Source organism: Panthera leo, chromosome B2 (assembly GCF_018350215.1).
Source record: "Panthera leo isolate Ple1 chromosome B2, P.leo_Ple1_pat1.1, whole genome shotgun sequence".
NCBI classification, from domain to species: domain Eukaryota; kingdom Metazoa; phylum Chordata; class Mammalia; order Carnivora; family Felidae; genus Panthera; species Panthera leo.
In genome coordinates, this window is record NC_056683.1 from 142,573,170 (window position 1) to 142,594,266 (window position 21,097).

The window sequence follows — 21,097 nt, forward strand, 5'->3', positions numbered from 1 at the left end:
CTTGGTTATGTATTTTGTTCTGATGAATGTCCCCCCAAGATCTGCTAACTTTAAAAAACAAACCAAAACGTCATTGTTGATAAATGTGACTGAACATGCTGTTCCTTATCCAGATTTTGCTTTTATATGTGTTGTTTTATAAGACATTTTCCTCAGTATTGTAAAAAAAAAATCTTTTCACTGTAGCCCCACACAACGTCTGTTTGTCAGTGACCCATGCTGATGAAGAAATTCATGTCCACCTCTGTGACACCGTCATCTGTGGATAACTCAAACACTTAATAAGTTTTGGCAACCTGGATCTTTCTAGAAACATGGGACATCGCATTGTTATGGGTATGAAGTAAGAGATCCCCACTGGGAACTCTTAAGAATAACAAATCATAGGATTAATATCGGAACTCATACAGTTAATCAATGCTGTGCCATTAATGAGTATTAGTACTGAACAGTTTTGGCAAATTATTTTCTTTTGAGCTACTTAAATGAATATATTTGTCTTTCCATATCATTTGGTGGTCCTTAATTTTTATAAAGGCTAGTCCTTGAAATTGAGAGCCTACCTCTTAACTTGGAACAAAACGGAGATCAGTTTGGTATAACCCCAGGAAAAGTTACTCGATACCAGGCTGCAAGTTGTGTAAAGTTAGTCCCTTGACTACACTATTGGGCTAAAAACAAAAAATCTTAATAGTTACTACTTTGAGGGGCACCTGGGTGGCTCAGGTGGTTGAGCATCCAACTCTTGATTTTGGCTCAGGTCGTGATCTCAGGGATCGAGCCCTGCGTCAGCCTCCATGCTGAACATGGAACCTGTTTGAGATTCTCTCTCTCTCTCTCTCTCTCTCTCTCTCTCCCTCTTTCCCCCCTCCCTCCCTCTGCCCCTCCCCTGCTTGCACGCATGCTCTCTCTCTCAAATAAAAAAAAAATTACTACTTTGATATTGGGCAAAATATTTATTTTACCATAGCATGATATTCTCTAAGTAGTCTTTAGGAATGCAGGTGCCCAGTGACTGAGTAGGTAACTCCAGCTAGTGTACAAAAGAATATCCCTTTTGATTACATTTAAGACATTGGAGCCATGTGTCTGGCTTTTTAGAATAACCATCTCTAGTGTCTATTTGTGTTATTGAAACTCACACTAACTTGTGACATTAGATTCTGTTTCTATGTCTTTGCTTAGCTAAGAATGTCTAAAACACTAGTTAGAATTACTAATGGGCTGATGTAGGTTGAAGAACAATACCTGGGAAGACCTGGCCTCTATAACCAGAGAGACACGTATTAGCCTAACCATATCCTGATGCAGGGCTAGAATGTGGCCCACCGTCAGAAACAGGCGGTGTGGTCTCCCCAGGGCCCCTCACCCTTGTTCCCAAACTTGTCGGCTCTTAACTGATGTAAAAACAAGACTCGAAACACTAAGTACTGGCCACCAGAATGCATTGCTTTGAAAAAAGTGAACAGTCAGAGCGTTTCTTGAGATCGGCATTTAGCAAGAGGATTTCTAGGCATTGATGTCACGAGAAGGAAAGAGTGGAGACTGGGGTGAGCAGCGGGGTTTACCTGGTGGGGCAAGGCAGCCATGAAAGAGAAATTACAATAAAAAGCAGAAGCCAGTTAGTATTTAGCTCTTAGGGGTTTAACCGTAAAGACAAGGAGAGGCTGTCTTTTCAGCCTTAGAGAGGAGAGCTTCCTGGAGGACAGTTAGAAATAGCACCAAATTGCGTTTCCTATGTTTTTACACTGATCTTTAGCTCTCACCGGAGAATATATAGTTTTGGCCTTAAGAACTCAAAATAGGTGAAAAAGGACGTTGTAAAACATCCAAGATTTCTGGCTGGCAGCCCCACAGTGGTATGTTTCCACTTGAAGTTCTCGAGACCTCTCGGTCCGAAATGCGGGGAGGAACATGTGAGTGGAGTGTCGATACCCATGGGGGAAATACGTTCCTCCTCGAATGCGTTAGCGAACATGGAGGTTTCGAGCACAGCTGCCAGACTTTGGACTGACTTGACGTACTCAATGGTTAAGTCTGAGGGGTGTACTGTTTAATAATTTCTGTGTCATGTCCTCTTTAAGAAAAGGAAGTGCCAAACAAGCCCTTGCGCGTGCGTGTCCGATCCTCAGACGACCGGCTCTCCGTTGCGTGGAAGGCACCACGCCTGTCGGGAGCCAAGAGTCCACGCAGATCACGGGGTTTTCTTCTGGGCTACGGGGAAAGTGGCCGGAAGATGAATTATGTTCCGCTGACAAGAGATGAGCGAACACACGAAATTAAAAAGCTGGGTGAGTTTAATGGTAACTGATGTTTTGATGACCGATGCAATCTTGTCAATGTTTAGAAGCTCGTTCATGACAGAAAGGTACATGGTAGGCATAGCGTTCATTTTCCAGGTATTGCGATTCTTCCGAACTGAACTCTGCAAGGTCTGCCCTCCGTGCCTCTGCCCTTTCAGCCTTCCATTAGGGGCAGGACAAGGCCTCCCCTCCAGGTGCCCATCAGTTCCTTGAGTTGGGCCATTTTTCTGGACATGAGAGGGAAGCTAAGGTTTTCTCATCTTGTCTCTGTTTCCACCATTTTGTCCTTTTTTTTTTTTTTTTTGTAATGTTTTATTTATTTTTGAAAGACAGTGCAGGTGGGGGAGGAGCAGCAAGAGGGGGACAAAGGATCCAAAGTGGGCTCTGCACTGTCACCCAGAGCCCGATGCACAGCTCAAACTCACGGTCTGCGGGATTATGACCTGAGTTGGACGCTGAACTGACTGAGCCACCCAGGTGCCCCACCGTTATGTTCTTTTAAGCTTTGTCCTAGATCCGAGGACACTGGAACTCGGGTGCTTTCAAGATGAAATGTGGTGGCTGCTGATGAAGGCTGCATATCAGGCCTGCCTTCCTCCTTCTCTGCAAACCTTTATTGTGGGAAGGAAGCCTTGGCCACGGAACGTGGATGGGAGGGAACGTCTGCTGTAACGTGGAGAGATTATATGTGCATTGTTCTTGCTTGGGTGGAGGCCTGACCTTTGCTGCCTTTACTCACTGACAGGCCCGGACAGTGGCACAGGCCGTGGTTTTAGAGAGGCAATGCTACAAACTCCTGCCTTTCTCCCCCTTTCCTCACGCCCCCTTATTTACCTGATGAGTCTGGTGGTCGGCGTTGGGTAAGCGTGGGTTGCCCTTTGTGTGTCCTCCACTTGGGGGGAAGCCAGGCTCTAGAGAGCACATGGTCTGCTCAGCTCCTCTAGGCCTAAGTCATGTAGAGCCCAGGGCTGCTGGGCAGGATGGCCCGTGTGATTCTAGGGTTCATTCCAGAATACTTACCCCATGTTCTCTCACATTTGCACCAGCAATAAGTATATTGGCCCCCCACTACTTATTCTCAGTCATTTCCTAATTGGGTCAGTACTCGGGCCAGAAAGGGGGTGTGATTTATTGGGCCCTCCCACAAGACTCCTGTGAGACCTGGTGGTCTCTTCACTTGCATGCCAGGCTTCGCTCAGCTTCCAGCACCCGCGAGATGGGCTGGAGGTGGGAGGGAGGGTGGACTCCAGGCAAAGGAGCCCACGAAGACACGGAGCTGTGTGCCGTAAGCAGTGTCCCTGGTGAGAAGGCAGTGGTGCCCGTGGCTCCTACTCAAGTCTTCTGTCAGACACGACAAGGGACAGGCAAGTAGTGGGAAGTGAGTCTGGCGAGACAAGACGGAGGAGTGGAAGAAGGAAGGGAGAAGAGAGCCCAGAGGGAGGGTGCCAGGCTCACAGGCGCGATGAACAGCGGTCAGGGGCTCAGTGGCGGTGGAGGAAACAAGTCAGCCTCCTGCTGGCCCCAGGCGCCTCAGGTGCTCCGAGAAGACAATCCACTCTGCTCGGTGACCACATATTGTGGAGTCTGGACAGGCAGCTCTGAGTTCCTCAAGGCTCTCAAAGCCTGGCCCCCTGGGCTGCACGGCGGGCACTGATCGGGGCAGATTTGATCCGTGTGGAGACACCGGTGGAAGGCCAGGCTGGATTCCCCTTCTGCAATAGCCCTGAAGTCACCGTCCTGCTCACTGCTCTCTGTTCAGCCACCTGCTGAAGACTCTTGGAAGAGCCTGGTGGGTGTTCTGTCAGGCATAGCATCCAAACCATCTCGAAATACAGGCTCCAGACCTCCCCAACAAAAATGACCAGCCACCCCTCTGCTCCCGTGCCACTGGCCACCACACGGGGTCACAGAAGGAGATGGACAAGTCTGAGCCGTGGGTGCTTAGTGAGGCTTCAGTATGAGCAGCGAGGCCTGGAGCTAGAGGCCCAATCACTCTTTGGTCGTCCATTCTTGAGCCTACCTCTTGCCCTGAATAGTTGCACTTCATGGTGAAATGGCTGTTTTGGTGACACGGGCCAAATTCTACCTAGAGTATCAGCAGAAGAGTGGAGTCTCTGTTTTTACGTTCCTGAGACCGCAGGGGGCCTTTTTTAAGTGGGCACTTTTCACTGTGCTGAGCCTCTCACAGACACCACGCAGTAAGACGTCGGACAGTGTGAACAAGCGTCTCATCTGACTGGTTCTGCTGCCTCTTGATTTGCTCAGTCATGACCCCTGGCTCACCTGAGGGCAGAAGAAGGATTTGTTTGCTGCTTCAGCTTGAACAAATGTGGGACCTGAGGTCAAGGATGGCTCCGGCCTCAGCCTGATGAGCAGTGTGGACCTCCTGTGCCTCAGCTACACCGTGTTAGCTTTTGAATTTTCACCAAACAAAAATGTGTTGGACTTGCCGTCGTGAATGATCCCAGAGGCTGCCGTGAGGAAGAAGAGGTCTCCCTGGACGCTAGCTCCAGCACGGTTGGGAGGATGCCGTGAATTCCCGGGGAGATGTCGCAGCGGGCCTGTTGTGTTAGGAGATGCCTGTGTTCTCATTTTTACCAGAATTAGGATTCTAGTTCTGTTCATAAGCCAGATGCCATGAAAAGCGTGGTGCCTGCAGAGCATGGCCACACATGAAGGAAACTTGCGGAAAGGTGGGCCTGAGGTCCCGTCAGCAAAAATCCTGCCTTCCGAGTCATTTACGAAACACCTTACTGGGCATCTTCTGTGTCAGGACCCATGGGGTTCTGGGGCCCCAACAGTCCCTGGCAGGGACAGACAACGGACAGAGTGTCGTGCAAGTGGAGGCAGAGGTGCGGGCATAGGAGGTGGGAAGTGCTGTGGTGGGCACCAGGGGCTCAGGGGCCAAGTCCCCTCCAGGGAGGCACAGTGGCCCCGGGCTAAGGAGGCGAGAGAACAGAGCAAACACCAGAGCTCACGTGTGAGTGGGGCAGTAATGAAGGAGCGTGTGAGTTTGGGCTCCCTCAGGAAGTGAGGACAGACAAGTCCGAAGTCCAGACACCTGCGTTTCTGGTGAGTCACATGCCTGAGGTCAGGCTCTGTGGCTCTGAAGAGGGGCGGGGGGTGCCTGGGGTCCCAGGGGGCACTGGGCTGGTGATGGTGGGATCAGTTTGGAAATGTTATTCCCAGACTATCAATGATCGGGCACAGAATGGAGTGTGTTGTGATACCAGTGAGGCTTCATTGCTTCTGTGAAGAACGAGTTGGTTGCTCCGTAGCCGGTGCTTGGCTCTGGGCCCTGCTCCCTCCTCACCCAGAGGAGTAAAACTTGGGTGTTGGACTGACCACCTAGTCCATGACCTTGGGTGGGTCACCTTGTCCCCCTGATCCTGGTTCTTCATCTGTGAAAAGGAGACTGTGAGAGTAGCTTCCTCATGGAACTTTTGTCGGGACTAAATGAGTAACTGATGGGACATGTCCAGCATGGCAGAGACAGACCCAGACATGTGAGCTGTCCCGGTTTACTCTTCCTTCATGATAATCTTGGGCCAAGTTTAGTGTGGAGAGCTTGCAAATCAAGAATCTGGGCATTAAAAACAGTCTCGGAACTTTAAGAAGTACATCGCAAATATGTAAAAACGTCAATTGTGGGAAGTTACTCATTTCTTGGTGGCTCTTGATAAATGATGGGTCACATTTTTTATGTTTATTTATACGTGTTCCCGGGTTGTGAGGTTGGATGGCACAATTTTTCTTTGTTGACCTTGGGCTGCTTCCTTTGTCAATAGCACCAAGAAATTGATCCCCTGAAGGGACTTCTCTCTGGAAGCTTAGTTTGATGCTCTATGAATGCGAGGGTTACAAACTTGATTCTTCCCTTTTAATAAACATATATTTCAAAATTCTGTGGTAGAGTAAGATGTCAGAGCCTTAGCCTCAATAATAATTTATCATCCCAGCATGAGTTTTACCTGCTCTCTCTCTCTCTCTGTAAGTATGTATGTATATGTATATATGTGTGTATATATACATATATATATTTGTATATACATATATATGTGTATATATATGTGTGTGTGTATATATACATATATATATATATATATAGAGAGAGAGAGAGAGAGAGAGAAGAAGAAGAAGAAGAAGAAGAAGAAGAAGAAGAAGAAGAAGAAGAAGAAGAAGAAGGAGAAGGGGAGGGAGAGTGGGGGTGCTCAAAGATTGTCAAACATTGTCCCCTTTCCCTGAAATGTGATTAGTCTACAGCAGTTTAGTTTACATAAGTAGGTTTCTCCACGTGAGGTTTTTGAACACTGGTCTCCTTTTATGTTTAACTGACATATTGTTTGTAAAAACAAAACGTTTGTTCTCCCCTTGCTGTGAAACTTTGCAATCCCTGAAAGCAGACCTCTAGTGTTACAGGTTTCTGTTAGGATCTCAGTGTCCCTTCTGCTAATTTGCTTAGGTATTACCTGATAAGATTGTTGTCTGCACTAGAAATATATCAAATTGCCTCATTTTTACTCTTGGGCTGATCAAGGCTGCTACAGGAAGCTTGGTCGGAAGAGCCTGGAGTTAGGCATTAGCAACTCTGGTTTTGGAGACAACTTTGAGTCCTTCTTAGGGGCGTGGCTTTGGGCAAGTCAACCAATTTTTTTCATGGCTTTATGTCCTTATTTATAAAACAAGAAGGTCACATTGGAAGATTGAATGAAGACTTCATCTGGGTCCCAGACTCTATGGTTCCAAGGTGCTTGAGAGTTACAAGTTTTATTTCATCATTGTATTTTTTCCCAAATAAAGTTTTCAAGTTTAGATTCAGTTGGATGCTAGTGGACCCAATGTCCAATTAGGGGAGTGGGGTGGCGGGACCTAACTTAAAGAACAATCCAGAAATAAAGGGTATGTTTAAACTCTTACACTTGCTCTTAATAAATCTTTGGAGACTCAAGTCTGAGGATGTTGGTTTCTAAGGGCCCAGCATGCTCTCTGGACTGCTAATCGGATACACTCACTGTTTTTGTCTTGCTTCCTTCTTTTCGATGACAGAAACAGAGTGACCCCTCTTTCTATTTTGGAGGTAAAAAAGAAATTGAGGGATTTCTGTGGGTAAAATATACTATTCTTTTCTTTTTTAAACATTGCTCATCTTTCTTCAATTTTGGTGAGATAGAAACCTACTTCTCAAGAATTATAGGTAACCGTCACTCCCACATTTTCTAACATAATAGTGTTCTTCTTGAGCCTAGTTCTTACAGTTCTTGGTCTCATCTTTAATTGTCTAGAAGAAATTGGAATGCCCCCAGAAAGCCAAGATTGGTGGTAGGGGTGGGAGACGCAGACAATGAGGGTGTGCATTCCGGAAAGCCAAGTGCAGAGCCTCATCCCTTGCCGGTTGGTCCACAGCCTCGGAGTCGGTGTATGTGGTCTCCCTGCAGTCCATGAACTCACAGGGGCAGAGTCAGCCTGTCTACAGGGCTGCCCTAACGAAACGGAAGATTTCAGGTATGTTTCCAAGGACACACCTGCTCAAGTCATGGTCTGTGTGAATGAGGTCTTGTTTCCAAATGATGCTGGCTAAGTGACAAATTAACTGGGTGTCATTCAGTAGGAAGGAAACAACAGGGCTGGCTCGGCCACATTTCAGACAGAAGTGTGTTTCTTTTATACTCAGAGCCCACAGAGTTCTTCCAATGAAGCATATTTCTTTGTGTATTTTGAATGGCTTCTCTGTGCGGCAAATTTGCCGTGATAGAAGCAGCCAATCGTTTGTTCCACTTAAGGATCCAGTCTGATCTAACATCGGTGGCCCTTGGGGTCAGACTGTGAACAGAGAGGAGTAGGAGTAGGTGTGGAGGGGGCGGTGTGCAAGATCTGTACTCATGCTTCATTTCAGCTAAAACCACCGAAACACAGCATTGAGAAGAGGAAGAAAAGGTAGTAGAGGCTATCTCATAGCCTGATCATTGGTCATTTACCAACAGAGGCTTTTTTCCTACGTCCATTCACAGGTGGTTTTTAATATTACTCACATACTAAGAAATTACACATACCTATTCTGGATCCTGTGCCTTAACTTAAAGAGGCAAACCTATAGCATGATTATTTTCATGAATTCACAATTTATTTGTGATTTCAATAGTATATTGTGGAATAGACATTCTATTACTATGTATAATACAGTAATAGAATATACTATGTATAATATATGTATTATAATTTTATATCTGTGATGATTATGATTGCTTACACTGTGTAACAGAAGCCTCAAATACACGATGTGGCACTTTTATTTTTCATTATTTGTTGCTATAGAAGAAGTGTCTCCATTGCTTTTCTAACAGGCTAATTATTTCCACCTTCCCCTATTTGTAGCATAAGCCACATCCTTTTGAAACACCATCCCTTAAAGGTGAAAAGAAAAAACAAAATAAACAAAACCCCAAGAGACTAAAAAGCAAAATTGAAACCTCTTGATCTTCATTTATGGTAGAGATTGAACAGAACTTCACGAAGAACAGGCTTCGTGACTATAATGTATTCCACTGGAAATCTGCAACTGAAATCTATTTTATGTCTGAGTGTAGCTCTTAATCTGTCTTGAAACCACATTTTCTAAAATGCGAGGACATGGAACCCAGTGTGATTTGTGCAGTTGTTTGAGCCAGAATTTTGTTTCATGCCATGATCGCCAAGGAAATGCTCTGGCTTGACCTTTTCTCCTCCAAAACTTTTGCTTCCTGTAAAGATTGTGTGATTTCCCAGAAACTTACAGTATGTGTTAAGAAAACACTGAGTTGCTTGGAGAATTGTGGACCAGGGCAAAGCATCCCTTTTGTACTGTGCTATATGTCAGCTGGATTGGGCAGCTTTTCAAGTGAACTGCCCATTTCTTAGACTGTGTGTGAGAAGGACAAGAGTGGAGATTTTAGTTTATCTACATTAAGCATAAACAATTTAAAAATTGTACAGCATGATTAATGAACCCTGGGGGGCCAGAGGAACTCGGGGCAGAGCCTGTTGTAGAGACAGCCTCTAAGGTTGCCCCTTGTCATTCCAGAAGAGGATGACCTGGATGTGCCTGAAGACATCAACGTCCGGGTCATGTCATCCCAATCTGTGCTTGTAGCCTGGGTGGATCCTGTTTTGGAAAAACAGAAGAAAGTTGTTGCATCAAGGTACTTTTCCTTATTTCTTTGCCTTTAGGTATGAGAGATGTGGTTTTTCTGGTGCTCAAAAGACCTGTGTTTATTTGAATGACTGTATCTTCTGACATACATGGATGATGGCCTCTTCCCATAGCTGAATGATCAACTATTCTCTGGCAGTCCAGCTAGTCTCGAGTGTGGTCACACACTTCCCACAGATCAGATGCTATCATGGCCTCGTGTGTAATGCACACAGGAGGACCTCGCCTCTCACTTGCTCAGAGTTTTATCTTGTGTCTGGAAATTCCCTCGATTCCATCTCTTCCTTTGCCCCATTTGTGTTTTGCTTTGTCTCCTTACGATCTAGTTGTGCAGAGGATGTGGGCCCATCTTAGAAGGAGTCTTCCCGTCCCTCCCATTACCCAGGAAAGGTTGGCAGGAGCAAGGATTTTTACACAGAGAGGTGGACATTTGTCAAATGCCTTGCACACTGTAGTTCTTCTTTAGACATTCTTCAGACACTGAATTTCTTAATGTCCAGCTCATTTGTGTATAGCAAAAGACAACTGTTTTGTCTCTTAAGCCACGATGTTATGCTCTTCAGATTTTTATACTGATTTGCAATAGCAGTAGAAGAAAAACCAATCATAAGGTTAAAATAATTTCTATGTTAAAAAAAGCCACTGGTGAACAGCATTTCATGTTACTGGTAGATTAATATAGCCATCAAAATTTTATGTGTTAAATGACTGAATAATTAATATTACCAAGAGAAAGCCAAAGATTTGGTAGCCACCAGGGCACTGTGTATTAATTTTTGAACCTATCTACGACCAGGAAGAGTGAATGTCCTTTTAAAAAAATGAATGGAATTGAATGCTGAGATTATATACATATAATATATGTGTGTGTGTATATATGTGTATATATATATATATATATATATATATATATATATATATATACATTATTTGTATTAGATATAGTTTCTGTCACTGTTAGTGAAAGAAAGAAAGAGAAAGAAAGAAAGAAAGAAAGAAAGAAAGAAAGAAAGGAAAGAAGAAAGAAGAGGAAGGAAGGAAGAAAGAAAGAAAGAAAGAAAGAAAGAAAGAAAGAAAGAAAGAAATCTGCTTCTTTTGAAGGACCTCAGAAGGGTCTAGTGATTCTCTCCTTAGCCATTTGGCCTCTCCCAATACAAAGTGTTCCTGATTACCACTGGACTTTGATTTCTAACATCTTGATGAAAACAAAAGAGGGCTTCAGTTTTCTTAGCAGGACTCTTATATTAATTGGTGGGCTGTGTCTGAAACTGAAGTCTTCACTTATTAAATATAATGAATGGCCCCTTTTTAATGTTTCACATGCTTTCTACCGCAAAGTGGCTGCAAAGAAAATTTCTTGAAAAAGGAAGAAACTAAGTGGCATTTGCAACTCTCAGAATGTTGAGGATGCCTTCTGCCTGACATTGTTACACCCTGTTTGCCCACACCATTTCTCTCTGTGATAATCACACAGTAGAGCTCCTTTTATAAGCTCCTCTATCCTGCTGTGTTTATTACATAGTTTTGCTCCTTCTCATAATGATAAGTCTACTCAAAACCACACGTTGTCTTTCCTCCTGAAACTATAGATAACTGCTTTGGCATGAAATGGATCTTCTTGTCTTTCTTTTCTGGAGAACCAAGATACCTTGGGCTGTTCCAGTTTTTAAAAAAAAATTTTTTTTAACGTTTATTTATTTTTGAGACAGAGACAGAGCATGAATGGGGGAGGGGCAGAGAGAGAGGGAGACACAGAATTCGAAGCAGGCTCCAGGCTCTGAGCTGTCAGCACAGAGCCTGACACGGGGCTCGAACCCATGAGCCACAACATCATGACTGGAGCTGAAGTCAGACGCTTAACTGACTGAGCCACCCACGTGCCCCTGTTCCAGTTCTTAATATTGCCCTTTCCACACCACACACACACACACACACACACACATTCACACTCACACATCTCTCATAAGGCACTTGCCTGGTCAAAGCTGTCCCCCTTCTGTCTCTTCCCTTCTGAATCTCTGCTCGATCTTTTGATCTGTAAGACACTAATCTCCATCTTTCTTGGCCTACTTTAGACACCTTTCCCTGGAACTTAAGAGTAAATTCTCTGACTTAATAACATAGTCAAAACTTTAGATTTTTCTCCTCTTTGATTTCTCTGCTTACCTCCAGAAGTCATTACTTATGGGGAAGGAAAAATAGCAATGAATCTAGCGTTCAGTTGCAGGGAATTGGTCAGATGGGTGTGTGGCTGCCTTGTGTTTTCTTACAGACAGTACACCGTGCGCTATCGAGAAAAGGGGGAATCAGCAAGGTGGGATCACAAGCAGACCTCGAACAGACGCGTGTTGGTTGAGAACCTGATTCCAGACACCATGTATGAATTCGCAGTCCGTATTTCACAGGGTGAAAGAGACGGCAAATGGAGTACATCTGTCTTCCAGAGAACACCAGAATCTGGTCTGTATTTAAAACAGAGAGAGAGAGAGAGAGAGAGAGAGAGAGAGAGAGAGAGACAGAGAGAGAGAGACCAAGAGAGCGCACAAACAGGGGAGGGGCAGAGAGAGAGGGAGACACAGAGTCCAACACAGGCTCTAGGCTCTGAGCTGTCAGCACAGAGCCCGACGCAGGGCTGGAACCCACGAGCCATGAAATCATGACCTGAGCCAAATTTGGATGCTTAACCGACTGAGCCACCCAGACGCCCCAGCAGAGGCAGTTTTTAAAGTAACATTACTCCGAAATCTTGGAAGTGTTTCTATGTACGAATGCAAAGAAGTTCAGGAACTGTTCCCTTGGATCTGTGTTTTATCCTTCACTGGCCATTTGCATTAGTGTGTTAATCTGACATGTGGAGCACATTACATCCTAGGATAGAGAATAATTAGGAATCACCACTTCTGCGTGAATGCTCCTGGGTAATGCCTGGCTCTGGAGGGTAGGAGAGACTCTTCCTTCCTAAGGCTGAGGTTGTGTTTGATCCTGGGGGAAAATTTTGCTCTGTATCAATTATTTTTTAAAACTATGTCTTTAAAAGCTTTATGAGAAAGAAGTTTGAACTGGATTTTAGTCTTCTTTATATATTTCAATATTCAGCAATGAGAGGAATTCTGAAATTCTAAAAGCATTTCCCTAGATAAGTCTCAACTCACTACATAAGTTGGTAGCACTGACATAAATCACTGTATTACACTAAGAGTAATGAGAGTGTAGATTTTTCTCTCGTGTATAATAAAAATTAACACAGTATTGCTTCAGTGAAAAATCTATATGTAGGACCACATGTCATATACTTGTAGAATATCCATAAGGGCATTTTTAAACCTTGGGTCCCTGTTCTTTTGTAGCTCCTACAACAGCTCCTGAAAACTTGAACGTCTGGCCAGTCAATGGCAAATCTACAGCTGTCACTGTCGCTTGGGATGCACTGCCTGAGACCGAAGGGAAAGTGAAAGGTAGGCACCTCATTATTTAAGGTGTAAGGTGCACACCGCAGCAAAGTACTCCAAACAGAGATGTGTCCGTTGACTCTGATGAACACCAGTTCTAATAATAGCAGGATCGGTGACTGGAAAAGCAATAGGGAACAGCGTACGCTTGTGGGGCGCTAACCCAATGGACAAGGGTATTTCATGCAGGGTTTTCATTGTCAGGAAGGTCCAGGTTGTCGTGAAGATGACTTTCCATCTTCCCTATCCACAGGGAATTTGGTGCTGCTATCAGGAGGGATGTTTTTGATTGTGTGTGTGTGACAGCGTAACCTTTATCCATATAAGCCACACCTTGTGTTTCATGCTAGGGGTCTTTTCATTGTACCAGGAAGATCATGGAACGTAGAAGTGAGTTGGAACCCTGTGGGACCACAAATGTCTTGAATGAGACCATAAATACTTAATGGGTTTGAAAATCAAGTAATGAAATAAAATTAAAAAATGGATTTTTTCCTATTTTTCAGCCTTTTTAATTATTATTATTTTTTTTTTGGTTGAGGAACAATAAACTATGACCTTAGAAAAAAACATAGAAGATGAAAAGAAAATAGAATAAAATATTCACAACTAGTTAAATTTAAAAAATTGTTGACAGTGTTAAAGAAAGCACAAATCATTTCTTTTTTCTTTCTTTTTTTTTTTTTAAATTTATTTGGAGAGAGAGAGCACGAGCGGGATATGGACAGAGAGAGAGGGAGAGAGAGAGAATCCGAGGCAGGTTCCACACTGTCAGTGCAGAGCCCAACGTAGGGCTCAAACTCACAAACCTAGAGATCATGACCTGAGCTGGAATCAAGAGTCCAACCGCTTAACAGACTGAGCCACCCAGGCATCCCACAAATCACTTCTTTTTAATGTAAAAATATTTAAGAACCTTTCGGAAGTCTGTTTGGAGATATTTTAAAAGGCTATATGGAGATTCCCCCCTGACAGTGCCTGTATAAATGCACCCTAAGGGTATGTTTTATTGTTATTTGATTTTAGAAGACAACTTAAGTCTATGTCCAGAATACTCTGACAAGTTTGTGTAAGCTTAAAGAAATAGAGACAGTTATTGCTAATCTCCTTTGAGGATTTAATTAAAAAACTGAAAAGTTCTCTTGTATACAACTGTAAGTTGTCTTTGCGGACCTGTAAGGTTGTCCGTGGGACAAATAGAAATTAAGGAAGGTAGATGTGGGGCAGTAGTTTCTAAACTTACTGCTTTCTCACTTTGCAGTTTTTAAAGAATATATTATACTGTTCTTGCTCATTTTTTTTTCCAGTGGAATAAATCAGAAGCAAATGAAGAGAAGAAGGTTGGCCCTTTTAATCATCCTTTTTATGACAGTTTGAGCTTTGGCTGTATTATTGTTGTGATGCTGAAAAGGATTGTGAAAATTGCGTAAATACGTTTTTTGGCTGACTACTTTTGTTAGTTATAAAAAAAAAAAAGTCAATTGTTCCTCTTTTCATGACTTTATTACCATGCTACTTATTTGTTTTCTTTCCCTCTCCCACATCTTAGTTTATATTTATAGCTCTTTGGCAAATGAAGCTCCCTCGTAGTCAATGAAATATTTTCAGAAATAATAATAGCTACCGAGTTTTTGTGTCCAAAAGAACTCATGTATCTTAACCCTGTTAGGTGGTTTTAATAAAGGTGTGGTGGTGGGACTGAAAATTCATAATTACACTGGGGAATTTATATGTATGAGAAATAGAAAACATAATAGAAGAATATACTTCGACATGGTTACATTTTTTCCAGATGAATTGAATTCATAAAAAAAATCTGTATGACGATATTTTATAGCAGTGGGTTCTTTTAGTTGTTACTTGTGACCACCACAAATGACTAGTTTGCTCATTTTCAAAGAGAAAAGAATGTTTGGGTGTTTTTTTTTGTTTTTTTTTTTTTTTTTTTCTGGACAAATGCTACAAAAGTATTTTCGGTTGAAGTTTTTTAATTAACATACTTTTTAAAGATTAGATCTCAGGGAAAAGAAAAGGTCTTCTGTGCTCCTCTACGTAGAATGTAGATAGTATGACAGTCGCTTAGCTTTTCTGTGATTCCAATTATTTTTTGTGGTTAGTGCATCCTCCCATTAATGTGATGAGTTCACTGGGAGGAAAACAGACCTGACAGTTTTTAGTTGAGGGTGGAAATTCTGCTTTAAAACATGGCTTCTTTACGTTATAGTATTTCCACATAAGCATAGAGATATATTAGTTCCTTGGACTGAATTTGCTCTGATTTTCAAAGTTTAAGGACATTACATGTTTGTACGTGTCTATAAATATCACTGATTCAAGATGGAAACATTAGACATCACATAAATCTATGAACTAGCAACTTTTCCCCATAGTATTAAATACTGCGAAATGCCCTTATATTGAGTTAAGACTGTAATTCCTACAAAGGAATTCTGCTCCAAGTATAGAATTTATCTGGCCTAAGACGCAAATAAAAATAGCTCAAACGAACACACTGAGGCTGTTAAAGGTGGGAGCAATTGAGACTCAGTTCCTACAGTTGTCATTTCTCCCATGGCTGCTTCTACTCAGGGTATATTAATGTGACATAGTAAGTTAGCAAAAAGCACAATGAAGAAAAAGTCCCATCGCAGCGTAAATAGTTTGGGTAAGTTGTATGAAGACTGGCTTCCTGGGTTCCATGTGTTTAATTTGCTAAAAATGGAAAATTGCCTGCTGAACCCTCCATGACCCTGTCTGGTAGCCCGAATGAACGCTAGTTCACCTTCCACTGTCTTTATGCTCCAGCTGCTGACTCGGCGTGCATTGCTGGAGTATTAATTTTAGTAATGCACGTTCTAATTCATCCTGCCCATACAGTCTGTCTGCTGGACACAGGACTGTTTTCAGTTTCCTCCTTCCAACCGTCTGCCAAATCATTTCAGAATACATTCTTTCATACGCCCCGGCTCTCAAACCATTTGGAGCAAAGTCCCTCACCTATCCTGGAGAGACTACTTCTGCCCTAGTGGATGGTCTGCAGCCTGGGGAACGCTATCTTTTCAAAATCCGGGCCGCAAACAGGAGAGGACTGGGGCCTCACTCCAAAGCCTTCATTGTCACTATGCCAACAAGTAAGCACTGTGTGTCTGTGCCTCTCTCTCTCTTCATTACTGCTAACTGTGGTGTGTTACTTTGAATCATGCCCTTGGGTTTAGTGCTGCTCTGTTGATGATTTGGGGGGCTAAATTTGCCTATTGATTTCTCAAATGTCTTTGTTGTTCCTTTAGAAATTAGTCTCCCCGGAGACTAAAATATTATTGATTGCTAGTAACATGAATTGCTATTACAATAACACGAATGTATTAATTATGTGATTAACCTCATATCACTGTATAATTTAGGGCTTGTGATGACAGGGGAAGAACACTTTTGCAGGTGTGATGTGACATTTTTATGTGTTAGCTCTCCTCAATTTCTAAATAGCACTGAAAATTTTTAGTTTATGTTCCATTATTTTGGAGTGCAGCTTTAGTGGGAAGAATTTTAAGTACCTTGTGTGTCTGACCACTCTGAAAATTAATAAAATCCAAAATTGGAGTGAGGCATTTTTGGACTGTATTTTCTTTTCTGTTTCCCTGTATTGACACCCGATATCGGTAGCTGTCTCCTTCACTGTGTGATGTCAGGATGGCTCCACAGTGTATACTGTAATATTCAACCATTCTGTGCTGGAAAAAGTGAAATGGATGAGGTTTGCTCCCTCCGGGTCCTCCATTGCCATATAAATTCTCCTTCTCTCCCCGCATCCCTTCCTACATTCAACCCTGCTCTCAAGAAAGGGTAAATTGTAGGGTATGTGTCATATAATGTTTTGCCTACACGAGGAGCCTTTTTAGTTTAGGCCTTATTTTGAGATTGCAAACATATCTATTATTAAAGGGATTTTAAGTAAGAAGGAGGAAGCAAGTACCCGCATGTTAGGGGCGGGGAATAGGGAACACTTTGTAATGTCTCAAAAATTACAAATTTGTTGCTCACCCTCCCCCTGCACATCACACACAGCACATCCCCATTTGGTCTTGAGTGTAGATCATTCAACATTTTGTACCAAGCTTATGTGTATTTCTTGCCTACATCGCTAAGAGTGGCTGTAATACATCTGTAATATCCTGACAGTTATGTTAAGAAAATCCTACATAAGATTTTGCATTGCCAAAATCAATGGATTACTTGAAAGTACTCCTTTCAAAATGCCTGCAATAATAAGCTGTGACATAACTTGATTCAATTTCTAGAAATGTAATACAATTTGCTAGGACTACTATGTCTTTACTTAAAACAAAAGAGGTGTTTAGGAGAGATTGCCATAATGTGGAAAATGTGTCCAGTGTCTAAAGAATGAGAAATTATAATGACTAATTATAAATGCCTTCACACGGCCATGTTAAATACTCACCGCATGTGGCACAGCTTTCAAATCTTTTTTGACGGCAAAATCTTTGAAATCTATTATAGCTGGTTCTGGCGTGTCCGATGTGCAGAAAACCCACGCAGAGGATAACTGGAAGCCTGAAAAGCCGGAGATGTCTCCCAAAGCTCCCACTTCCTCAAAACACACTCATTTGCCTGTTTCTCCCCGAGGCAGAAATGTCAAGAACCCTCTTCTTGACTTGAAGAACAAAATATTGGCTAACGGTGGGGTGCCCAGGAAACCCCAGGTTCACTCCAAGAAGACTGAAGTTTTAGATCTTCAGTCGACAGAAATCACCGGCGAGGAGGAGCTGGATTCTCGGGGAGACCCACCAACCGCGTCCTTGGAGACTCAAGACCAGAAGCCACAGCAGAGGCCACCTAGTAGATCTGTCCCCCCAGCCCTTGCTCCTGGAAGGACTCCAGCCAGAGCTCCCACACTAGCGCTGCCCCGAAAGGAAAGTGTAGACAGGGCTCCCTACCCTCGTCCAGGGGCCTCCCCTTCCGCGCCAGCCTCGTCTGCACCCCACACGCCCACTGAGGGCAGCCCTCACCGCCCTTCAGGGGGGCCCTTCCCCAAGCTGCCCTCCAGCTCTGCTGACAATGACTCGGTGGGCCAAGAGGAGGAAGAGCCAGCCGCAGGCTCCCCGGCCCCCAAGGACACCGCTTCCCAGCGGCCGCCTCCCAAGAGCCCCACCCACGCTCGGCCAGCCGTGTGGCCCAGCCGCCAGGCCCCCTCCAGCGCCCTGCGGGACAGGAGCCCTGCGCACCACGGCACAAAACCAGCCTTGCCCGCTCGGAGGGCACCCCATTTGGGGGATAGGGAGGAAAATTCAGATGCTTCAGTCCCACCCTCCAAACTTTCTCCTCCCCAGGGAGGGTCATCTCGGGTTTTGCCTCCTGAACCACACCGCGGAGCTCCACTGTCCAGGGGCTGGAAGGCTGGGCACGACACCCCAGGTACCAAGTCCAGTGCGCCATCACAGTCCAAGTCGTCCTCGTCTTCTGGTGTCTCCTCAAGGACACAGGCCTCTGAAGGAGGAGATGCCTCTGATGGTGCTGGTGACAATGATACAGAAGAGAAAGGCAGGCAGGCTGAGGCCACGGCTCCCACGTCCCGGGCCCGGCTGCCAGCGGGTCCGCCTGTCTCTGGACATTTCAGTTTGTTCAGAAACAAGCCCTTTGCTGCCCACACGAGATATCCGAGCCGGTTTGGCAGCGGCCGAGGACTCCGGCTGCATCCCTCCAGCTCCCCACCGTCCACCGTGTCCCCCCGAGTTCACTCCAGGGTGAATTCTCAGTCAGCTGCTGACCATACGCCCGGCTCGAGTATCCACAGAGACGGCGCGGAGAGTGAAGCAGAAGACGAGAAGCCGCTTCCCGCCACCGTGGTACACGACCACGTGTCCTCCTCCTCCAGGCAGCCTTCCTCCCTGGGTGTGGATCACCTCAGAAGAAGCCCGCAGAGAGGGGTGAGCGCTCAGCGGAAGGAGCCCCTGGCGGAGAACCCCAAGTCCGCGGGCCCTGTGGCAGGTGCCCATCCTCAGGGCAAAGCCCTGCCCCCCAAGGCGCAGGATGTTCAGCAGAGCACAGAAGTGGCTGTGGAGCGCAGCTACCCCAAAGCGCAACTGGCCCCCGCTCGGCGGTCACAGCACCACCCCGGGGCCAGCGTGCCTTCCTCCGAGGTCTCCGTGGCGCAGCCACAGCCCCGTGGTCCCCAGAACAAGGAGATGGGGCATCTGCCGGCCAACCCCCAGCCCGAGCGTCCCCACCCCGCGGCGCAGGAAAGCGCCTCTTTCTCGGACCCCTACGCGGCCAGAGGCAGTCAGTCCCCTCACACGGCCAACTCCCGAGGGGTGCTCCCCACGTCTCCCCACAATCGCAACGAGGATTCCCAGGGCCGATCTGGCGGAACCCCCCACGACGGCGCAGAAGCAGCGGCCCGGGCCAGGGAGGCCACCGCGTCCCTTCCCAAGCACAGCCAGCTGGAGGCTCAGGCAGGAGGCATGGGCGACAGTCACCTCCGCAGACCCCCGGTCTCCCCGCCGAGGCCCGGCAGCCCCCGCCCCCACCCCCTCGCCCGCCCCAGGGGCCCGGGCCGGTTGGGGACCCAGGCTGTGGGGAAGAAGGACCCAGCCTCCCCGTCCAAACGCCAGCCCCTGCCGTCTAAATCTCAGCAGTCCGTCTCGGCAGAGGAGGACGACGAAGACGCGATGTTTTTTAAAGGAGCAAAGGACAAGGACCCTCTGTCTTCCTCTGTTCTAAAGTGGCCCTCCTCCTCCAGCCCCAGGGGCGGCAAATACGCAGATGGGAACAGCGCTAAGGACAAGACTGAGCCCCTCGTTGTGCCCGCGCCTCCCAGGGTGAGCTCCCCCCAGGACGAGAACGACACTCCAGTGCAGCGTCCTCCCCCTCCAGGCAGCCCCCCGAGAGCCCCACACCTCCCGCCCCGACCCCCCCACCGCAGCCCGGCCACCGCAGGCCCCACCGCCCGGGTGCGATTCACCACCCACGCCCCTCCGGCCTATACTGCCACCACCCCCATGCTCTCCTTGCGCCAGCGCATGATGAACTCCAGGTTCCGGAACCCTCTGGCCCGCCAGCCCGTGAGGTCCCCTACCAGGCCAGGTAATGTGCTTTTAACTGAACATTCTCATTGTGGCTCTCAGTAGCGTTCCTAGCAATTCTTGAGAGGCTTTCATTTTACCTTACTGAGTGTCCACTGTGCCCCCGCACCGTGCTAAGGGCTTTGCAGACAGAACGTGATTTCTTAACCTTGCTTCTTGCCTTGTTTCTCCTGGTTTTCGGATGAGGAAGCTAGGGCTCCGGGATCTGAGTGGTTTGCCCGAGGTCAGACAGCTTCCCATCCCAGACGTGGATTCTGCCCCCCCCCACCCAACCCCGCCCCTGCCGTTCCTCTGTCACATGCTGCCTCTTTGAATTCCTGAACATATGCTCTTAATCCGTGAAAATGTGTCACGGTAGTGATGCCAGACTCGGGTTCCTGTGTTGTAGGTTATTTTTAGTCCTTCACCTGCCAGGGTAGATTTAAAGAATCCACAGTAAGGAATTGGGTACCTGTGTAGGCTTGATCTCGTTCTTGTTGATTCTCAACTTAACACACCCTGGGACAGACTCCGATGTGTCTCTTCGACTTTGCAGTCAGTGAATGTTGTTTAAAACTTCCAGGGGAAAAAAAAATGCATGTTAAGGATGATTGTCACACAGAGGAGTAACAGGCAGATGTGTGACTTACATTGAGGGCAGAATGTAGACAGCTATGAATTAGAGTCTGCGTGGACCCCAGGGCAGAATCCTTGCTTGGAATTTGGGCATGATGGAAGATTCTTGAAAGAATGTATTAGTGTTTGTTAGTCTGTGCTATGTATTGTTAGTTTGGCCCACTGTAAAGACATAGAACAATGCACCATGTAGAGGTCAGTTTTCTATTAAAATGGACTATTTTAAGCAATTCTAAGACTTTGATAATAGATGTGAAATCCACATTCCCTGGTGGATAGCAGAATTTCCATAAATATTTAATTTTCATTAACTATTTGAGCAAGAAAAATAAGTCTCTGACCTGCAAATAGTTGTCAGAAAGCCCAAGCACTTTGTGCTGTGGGTGGGGCTGGGCCAGAGCGCTCCCAGCGCGGACCTTGCACTAACTGTAGCTGATCAGAAATGCC

At 45.7% G+C, this 21,097-nt stretch overlaps 1 protein-coding gene and 1 long non-coding RNA gene across 4 annotated transcripts in view; one reads left to right on the top strand and one right to left on the bottom strand.

Annotated features, from left to right (window-relative positions):
• The window catches only part of FNDC1 (fibronectin type III domain containing 1), a 105,572-nt gene that overhangs the window by 42,497 nt on the left and 41,978 nt on the right, over positions 1–21,097 (top strand). For all 3 annotated transcript variants that reach the window (XM_042940213.1, XM_042940211.1, XM_042940212.1), the window contains 7 exons: positions 2,085–2,291; positions 7,707–7,805; positions 9,361–9,478; positions 11,762–11,949; positions 12,837–12,944; positions 15,881–16,069; positions 17,454–20,036. In XM_042940213.1, the coding sequence (XP_042796147.1) occupies positions 2,085–2,291; positions 7,707–7,805; positions 9,361–9,478; positions 11,762–11,949; positions 12,837–12,944; positions 15,881–16,069; positions 17,454–20,036 (3,492 nt within the window). The remainder of the gene's footprint in view (positions 1–2,084; positions 2,292–7,706; positions 7,806–9,360; positions 9,479–11,761; positions 11,950–12,836; positions 12,945–15,880; positions 16,070–17,453; positions 20,037–21,097) is intronic.
• LOC122220553 lies at positions 14,983–20,639 on the bottom strand. The gene is made up of 4 exons (XR_006202930.1): positions 20,487–20,639; positions 18,373–18,467; positions 17,395–17,507; positions 14,983–15,084 (listed from the first exon to the last, which is right to left on the bottom strand). It is a non-coding gene; the product is annotated as an uncharacterized LOC122220553 (long non-coding RNA).